The following is an 8,059-nucleotide window of genomic DNA, read 5'->3' as shown; positions in this document are numbered from 1 at the left end:
CGCCATGGCCGCCGCCGTGGCCGCCGGGCTGCTCCTGCGCGCGTCGCGGCGGCTGCTGGCCGGGGCCGGGGCCGGGGCCGGGGCCGGGGCCGCGCGGGCCGCGCACTTCGCCCCCCCGCGCCGCGACAAGAAGCGCTGGCTCCGCGCCTACCTGGAGCAGCAGCGGCTGCGGGCGCCCCCCCAGCGGCGGTGAGGGCCGGGCCGGGCCGCGGGGTGTTGGCGGGCGCCGGGATTCTCCCTCTCCCCCCGGGGTGACTTAGATTGGTAACGTGAACGGAAAGAGATCTCCGTTTAAACTCTTTTCCTCTCTCTCTTTTTTTTTTTTAAATCTTAACAGTTTTGTTTCTCCGTTGTCTAGAGGTTAGGAAATTGTATTTATCTTGAAACGGCTGAGACAACGTCCCTATTTTCATTTCCCGTTTGCAGTCCCAGCTGTAGGTGCTTGCAGTGCACCTAACCCCTTACCCTGTTTCTGAGCCTGCTTTCTCTTCCCTGTCTATAGATCAGAGAAGCCCAACTGGGATTATCATGCGGAGATACAAGCTTTTAGCCACCGGTTACATGAAAACTTCTCTTTGGATCTTCTCAAAACTGCATTTGTTAATTCTTGTTACATTAAAGCTGAAGAGGAAAGGCGCCAAGGACTTGGGCTAGACGAAGGAACGGTTGCCCTGAATCTCCAAGATAATACTAAACTTTCGGAACAAGGGGAATCTTTTTCACGTTCTTACCTCACGCAGTGTTTTGAAGTCGCCTACCCAGATTTACCTGCAAAGGGCATAGGAGCACTTGTTGATTTTCTTAACAGTCAGGAACTTGTGTCTTATGTGGCTCAGAACCTGTCCGTACAGGACCTGACGCTCTGCGCAGAGTTTCCTGTCCCGCCAAGTGTGCTGCAGAGGACGTTCTTTGCTGTAATAGGAGCGCTGCTTGATAGCAGTGGGCCTGAGAAAACAGGGATCTTTGTCAGGGTAAGTCATTACTTGTATTTTTGCACTAAGGACAGTAGATCTAAGAGTCTAAGTTAGAAAATACAGGAAAAAGAGGCAGCGGTTGAATATATTCTGATGGCCAGAGATCCCAAGAGACTGGCGGAAGTTTAACAATACCTGCCAAAGTACAATGAGATCTATTATTTGTCTTTTAGTTTTTCTTTTCCAAAAAACACAGACTGTTTAGATACACAAAATCATTTACTTTGAGTTTATAACAGTGATATGTTAATATTTGCTGACACTTGATGAGGGTAAGCTTTTGCTCTACTAACCACCAAATAATGAGACCATTCCAAGCAAGGTCACACCTAACGTACTCTCAGTTTTTACAAATATTCTACATACAGTAGGTGCTGAATTTATAGGCCTTGCACTTAGGACTGCAAACCCCATAAAGGTATTTTCCTACAAAAAAAAATCAATATTGCTGTTTAAAGTGCAGTATAACAAGTGGGCTTTGGCAAGTACTATCCTTTTAATTGTGCTTTTTGCTTATTTTTAGTTTTACAGCAGAGAAATGTCTGCTAAAATCTTATTTCTGATACAAGACAGTGCTCATGTCTTTATAAGAGTGAGTAGGAGTTAACTGGCAAGAGAATGGTCTGAAGAGGTGCAAATCCCATGGAATTGCATGATCTCCTCGGCCTGTTTCCAAAAACTCTCTGACATACAGCTTTCTGGTTGGGCGTGTCTGCTAATAGCACTAAAGTGCTTACCTAGTGCTCAGAGTCCTGTCCTTCTCTCAAGGTTGTGCTGTTTCTTCTTTATATTTGAGTACGTTTACCTTGCCCAAGATGCACATCCTGCACGTGGCTAAATGAGAAAAATAGCTGCAGAGCTCAGTAGTAGTTAGTTCTGCTTAGGAGTGTTCCAGCACTGGAGCTGTTTCATAGCTGATTTCAGCAATTTACTATCAACTGTATTAATGCCTCTTCAGGTTGTATTTTTATTAGCAGACACCAGAAGCCAGAGCCTTCATTCCCTTTCCCGTTAATTGTAACTTCTAAATATTTTCTGTTTAGGATTTTTTAATTCCTCAACTGATTGGAAAAGACCTGTTTGAGATCTGGGAAGTTACAAATCCTATGGGCTTGCTAGTGGAAGAACTGACCAAAAGAAATATCTCTTCTCCAGAACCAAGAATTACCAGGCAGTCAGGAGTCAGCACAGTTCTGCCAGTGTACTTCGTTGGATTGTACTGGTTGGTGCAATATTAATCCCAAGTCAAATGCTTTAACATGGGGGAGAGGGAAGGAGGGAAGATGGTCTTTCACTTTTTTTACTTGTGCTCTTTGGTCCCAGTATTACAGAGAGGAAACCATGTAGCGACTTTCATATAGTATGAGCTACTTGAGTCTTGTCAGTAACTTGCCATCATGATGCATAAAAAGACAGCTGCTGACTAAAGGACTTCAAAAGCTGAAATGGACCCAGCAAAGAGTCTTGGATGTATGTGCTGGTTCAGCTGACATAGGAACTTTGCAACTAATGTAACTGAACAGCTCTGGAACATCTGCAAATGTATCCAGGGTTAGAGAAGGATAAAGGGGGACACCAACAGATGAAATTGAGGAGAGGCTCCTTTTAAATTCTAAAGATTTTTAGGTAGGGGTCAAATCATGGGCCTTGTAATCTAGGCAAAAGGGCTGGTTTGTTCTTGGACAAGATTTAGGAAGTGCCAGACAGTATCCAGGGGATTGTGTCTCAGGCATGGTCAGCCTGTTCTTCTGTCCAGTAGTCAGATTGCTCCACTGGAGCAGGACAAGACCTTGTTCCACCAAATCCCACATTGTTCCTTTGCTAAATGAGCTATTGATAAACACATCGTAAGGAACAGTTGCTTTAACGTGCTGAATTATTATACTTTGGCTTACATGCTTTCTAAGACTTAATATCTTTTTTATATTAAAAGAAAAAACAACTTTGAATTTTCTTCTTTTTCTGGAAGCTCTGCAGTCCCTTCATGAACTGTTCCTATTCAGTGTCCATAGATACTGTTTAGTCAAAGAGCTGAATACATAATCCATAACACAGCAGACTTCTCTGCGAATCCTACTGAAGGATTTTTAAAAATGCTCTTCTATCAGGGGAGAAATAGGCATAGAAATATTTTGCTTGCTGTTTAAGCTAACGAAAAATGACAGACTTGAATGTTTTTGACAAGGCTAGCAGAAATTTAACTGTGTAAACAATCAGTAATGTGTTAGGAATCTAAATGGACAGAGTAATATTCTCCCAGAATGTAGATGCATTTCTGATTTAAATTTCTGTCACTGAATATAAAAATCTTTACCTCTGTAGAAAAGACCAATAGAGGTGTTTACATTTGTATGTATACAGAAATTAACTTCAGTATTTGCAGGCACTGCAAAAAAAAAAAAAGCCTTCATTCATGGTACATACTACAGTGCTCAGGATTTTATGATGCAAATATGTCCTTATTTGTTATTTTTATTATATGTATGTCTTTTTCTTTTTAGTGATAAAAAGATTATAGCTGAAGGTCCTGGTGAAACGCTGCTTGCTGCAGAAGAAGAAGCTGCCCGTGTGGCACTCCGGAAACTATATGGGTATACAGAGAACAGGAGACCTTGGGATTACTCAAAACCCAAGCAAGGATGGGCAGTAGAAAAAGCTATCAGCAGCAACTAGATAATGAAAGCTACTTCTGCTTTATCCTGGGAATCAGTGGCTTCTGAGCTGAATACAGATGCATTTTGGAAAACAAATTTCAGTTTGGTGTTCTGAGCTTAGGTGTTTGAAATTTTCAAATCAACTGTGGTATTAATTTTTTTCTGACTTGAAATAAAGTCTTTTGCCCAATGTTTAATATTTATCACTTTCCTAAATATAAAGGACTGTTTTTCTGAGTTCATGCCTCTTGTTGAGGAAGGTTTTCCATGCATCACAGGAGACTGTTCTTAATGATGGAGTCCTTGTTCTTGAGCAAGTTCACTCTATAGAAAAAGGGTTTCATGAGTGTTTTCTTGAGACTTATTTTATCATGTTAGTAAGATCAGTTGAATTACATATGCAACACTGACTTTTGGGTTGTATCGGTTTCACTTGTCGTTGATACGTAGAAAACATGAAATATGACATCCAAGATATAGATGCCGTTGGTGGTTCAAATTTAAAAAGAAAATGTGTAAATGGCAATTTTGTAGTCTTACTACTTGCATATAAATTTTATTTGATATAGGCGTTGGTTTCTACTGCTGGGAGTACACTCTGAAATAGGGTGTATTTTTAATAATAAAAATTGTAAAAAGTAAAATAAGGCTGTGAAGGCCTGAGTTCAAAGAAATTGGAGAATACTATTTAATGCTGGGCTAATGGATGATATACAGCCTTCATCTTTTTTGATTTTTTTTCCTGTTTAGTCCAGACACTACATTTTCTCTTGTCTTTCAGCTGCTTAATTTAAGTAGTCAGATGACTAAAATACTGGATTCATTGAAATCTCTGTTCCTTTCTTTTGCACCATTCTGAGCTGTTTTAATGTAACTCCATATAAATGGAAAGTCACTTAGGAACATTATGCAGGTACTGAATTATTCCTATTAAACTTTGTAGAAAATCAGTGTGCATGGTGGAAGACAACATGAAGTAAGACTGACATTTAATTAGTAAAAACCTACAGGATGACATTTTCTGGAGCTTAGGCAGCCCTTTCTCTGTTCAGAAAGATTCTGTGTCCAGCTCAGCTGTGCTGATCACATATTTGTTTTCTCACCAAGTCAGCCGTGCTGGGATGCAGACCTGTTGAGTCTCCCTGCCTGGGCCTTGTGCAAAGGTGCCTTATCCTGGGGGTGAAGACCTTTTGGGGGTTCTCAGTTCCCAGGAGATGATGTTCACTGCAGTGAAATGGGTTAGCATGCGCTGTTGTTTCTCCAGATTGCTGCTGATACATCTTTTTAAAAAAGGGGGGGGGGGGCTATGCTATTGTGAAGAGTGTATGATTCTTGGAATTGTTTCCTTTCAAAATTTAGTGTGGTTCTATTGCAAGCTGGAAGTGAGCATTCAGAGAAGGAAATTAAGAAGCTGAACGTAGGACAGGGGCTGAAGAAGTGTTTTCTGCCTTGTCCCATTGTGAGTGTTGGTTGGTTGCACAAAGGCAACAGGTGTATGTGCTACTTGAAAAAGAAAGTTTGCAGCTTGCCATGCAGAAAAGCTTGGTGCTGCAGTCTCTAACAACATGCACCCATTGACGTAGACCCCCAGAATGTGGGGGGTGGGAGAGGAAGGCCGCTTAGCAGTGAAAGATCGCAGTCAGGGCTGCTGAGCAGGTCTGTGGTGCAGAGCAGGAGGCGCCTTCCCTTTGGTTACTGATAGCCGCAGACTCCACCAGCATATCCTGCTGACCCTGGAGGGAGAACAAGATTTAACTATACTAGCTGATGAAAAATTTAGTAGTAAATTTAAGCAAAGCAATTGATTGTTTGCCTTTCAAGCATATCCTCAGTATTTGTTGTGACTTGCATCCTAGGCAAATGTAAAATGCTGATGTGGCTAGATAGCAGGCAAGTCTGTCTTCTGGCTTTTAGCATGGGAAATTACATGTGTGAATGCTTGAATGCACAATGGAGAGCAGCAACAGCAGTCTAGCACAAAATATGCAAAAAATGATAATTTTAAATGAAAAAGATTCAGCTAGGTAATTTATTATCACTTGTGTGAGCAAGGCCAACAAGGCTACTATATTCCAGAGGAGTAATAGTAGAATGTCAGAAAGGGATAGAAGTGATTCAGCCTATTTTTAGTTTTCAGATAAGGTACTTCTTATACCTCTACCTATGTTAAAAGGACATTAGTGAGTCTTTCACATTGAAAACTATCTAGCTGCTGCTACTACTATATATATATTTTAAGAGAGGGGGAAAAAAAAAGCAATTTTCTGGCCGTTTACCTTAAATAATTAAGACCTGCTTATTGTGGCTTCATAATTTGGAATGTAGGGATAAAGTCCTACGAGAAGTGGATTACTGAATAGAGTGCTGGAAAGAAATTGAATAAAGCAAGATGAATTGATTTTTTTTTTTTATCATATAGTATATTTGTGGAATGTGTTGAATTCAAAGGGAAAGACAGTTTGGGGACATGGAAAGGATTGCTGTGAGTGGAAAAGATGAAGTTCTTATAGGATCTATGCATCCTATTTTCAAGTTTTCAAAGGTTAAAAAAGCATTTGCTATAGTATCTAAGCTTTAATGTCTGGCACCTAAACATGTATTCAAGGACTTACCATTGTACTAGTGGGATCATTTATGTGCTTCAAATTAATAACTTTTTTCCCTAAATGACTTTTAAGAAATTGTTTAGGTATACAGAAATCAGAATCTATGAAGTCTGCTAAAATGACTGCTTTCCTTCTACCAGAATTTTTTTCATGAAATTCCATGGTAGTTTGTCACTCTTACATAGCTCTCTTGCCTTTTATTGAAAGAGTTTAAAAACTGACTATTTTAAGAAAGGAGAGAGTTCTACTGTGTCTGTCCCAACTAAGCAATGAGGAGAAAAACTTTCTGATGTGATTGCATGTACTTTTATTACTTCTCTTCTGTTCTCAGTGGATACTTTTGCTGCTGTGTCTTAACCATTCAATAATGTAACTTCTGCTCTATATGTATCCTTGTTTTCAGTTGCAGCTTCTGCTTGCAATAACCAGATGTGTTGCTGTTATGGAAACCTCTAAAAAATCCAGAATCAACTTTTGTATTTATCGTTGTTCTGACTTAAAGGCAGTAGATTAAAATATGGTCACTTCAGTCTTCTTTTCATGTTAGTTTGGAATTTGGAACTGTCAGTGAAGAGCTAAAGTTTTTATTGAAATTTATCACAAAAAGCAAGAGTAAAAATGAAAAAGAAATGGAAATTTTAAATAAGTGCTCTCCTCTTGTGCTGCTATAAAAAGCTGTGAAATCAAAACCTCAGAAGACATGTTGTCTTTTATGATGATGATGATGATAAGATGTAGTACAGAAACATTAGAAGAGCCCTACTTTCTGTGCTCAGCTCTTACCCAGTGCTGTGCTAAATTTTAAACAGGCTCAAACTGTGCTATTTCTCTTCTAAAGTGTATCTGGGCTTTGAAGTTTAATATTAAAAGAGATGCATTTACTGTAGAGAAATAAACATCTCAGGGCAGATTGTTCTATCTTTTCAGATTGATTCCACTGATCTGTGGCATTGTTTCTTGTCTGTTTACTACTTTGATTTGTCTAAGAAATTACTGATAAATTAGGGAAATACAATGGTCGCCAGTTCTTCAGTAAATAGCCGCCTGGCACGGCGCAAAGCTGCGTGGTGGAAACGCAGCCGGGCTGCGTGACAGCCTCAGCGCGCCGACGGCTGGCAGAGGCCCGGGCTGCAGCGCAGCTCCTCCTGCGCCGGGGAGCGGGCGCTGCTCCGCCGGGCCGAAAGGTAGCTCTAGGGAGCAGGTAACGCCGGCTGTCGTGCCGTCCTACCTCCGCGTAGTAAATACTGTGTTTCTGCCAGCCTCTGGCGGTTGTGCTGGTGACTGGTCTGGTTTTGGTCGCTGATCTTATATCTTTGTGCTCAAATATGTTGTCTGCATTACTAGAGTGTGGGTGTTGTAGGACTAAAAGGGACCTCCTGGGCCATCGAGACAGTCGGGACGTTTCGCTATGGGATATGATCCTTTTCCTAAACAAACTGCCCTCCCGACTGGAAGCAGTTAGGTCATTTGCTCTTCCTGCTCCAACTGCAACTCCGTTGCAGAGCCGCACTGTTCTGGTACAGAAATTAAAAATTATGCCTTACCTCTGGATATGTTTACTGGTTGTGCTCTCTTGTTCTTATGTCAATGTTCTTTATCCGAACAAAGTCTTGATTTTATTGAAGTTGGGAGAATTTTGCATTTAGTTCCAGTGAGACTGAATTTCACGCGCAGTTTTGGAGATGCTTGATGATTCTCCCTAGCTCTGTAGTCCTGTGTTTTCATTTTATACTGTAAATGCTGAAACTTCAGTTCTTGGTGGAGTTCAGTCTTCATTTTCCATATACCTCTGGCCTAGAAGTTCTCACTGATTTCCGCACTTCCA

At 40.9% G+C, this 8,059-nt stretch overlaps 1 protein-coding gene across 1 annotated transcript; it reads left to right on the top strand.

Annotated features, from left to right (window-relative positions):
* Positions 1 to 4: 4 nt before the first annotated feature.
* On the top strand, positions 5 to 6,923 carry MRPL44 (mitochondrial ribosomal protein L44). Its single transcript, XM_062583065.1, has 4 exons — positions 5 to 189; positions 503 to 971; positions 2,018 to 2,196; positions 3,476 to 6,923. Exons 1-4 carry the CDS (start codon positions 5 to 7, stop codon positions 3,645 to 3,647), a joined length of 1,005 nt encoding a protein of 334 aa, XP_062439049.1. The 3' UTR covers positions 3,648 to 6,923.
* The last annotated feature ends 1,136 nt before the right edge of the window (positions 6,924 to 8,059 follow it).

Source organism: Rhea pennata, chromosome 9, assembly GCF_028389875.1.
Source record: "Rhea pennata isolate bPtePen1 chromosome 9, bPtePen1.pri, whole genome shotgun sequence".
In the NCBI taxonomy this organism is placed as follows: domain Eukaryota; kingdom Metazoa; phylum Chordata; class Aves; order Rheiformes; family Rheidae; genus Rhea; species Rhea pennata.
Note: the sequence above shows the minus strand (reverse complement) of the source record. Positions and strands in the feature narration are given on the sequence as shown.

Bases quoted from the DNA above. Each gene is read 5' to 3' on its own strand.
- MRPL44 (XM_062583065.1), top strand. From the start codon at position 5: ATGGCCGCCGCCGTGGCCGCCGGGCTGCTCCTGCGCGCGTCGCGGCGG. The intron at 190-502 runs GTGAGGGCCGGG...CCCTGTCTATAG, and splicing joins CGGGCGCCCCCCCAGCGGCG to ATCAGAGAAGCCCAACTGGG. The intron at 2,197-3,475 runs GTTGGTGCAATA...TTTTCTTTTTAG, and splicing joins TACTTCGTTGGATTGTACTG to TGATAAAAAGATTATAGCTG.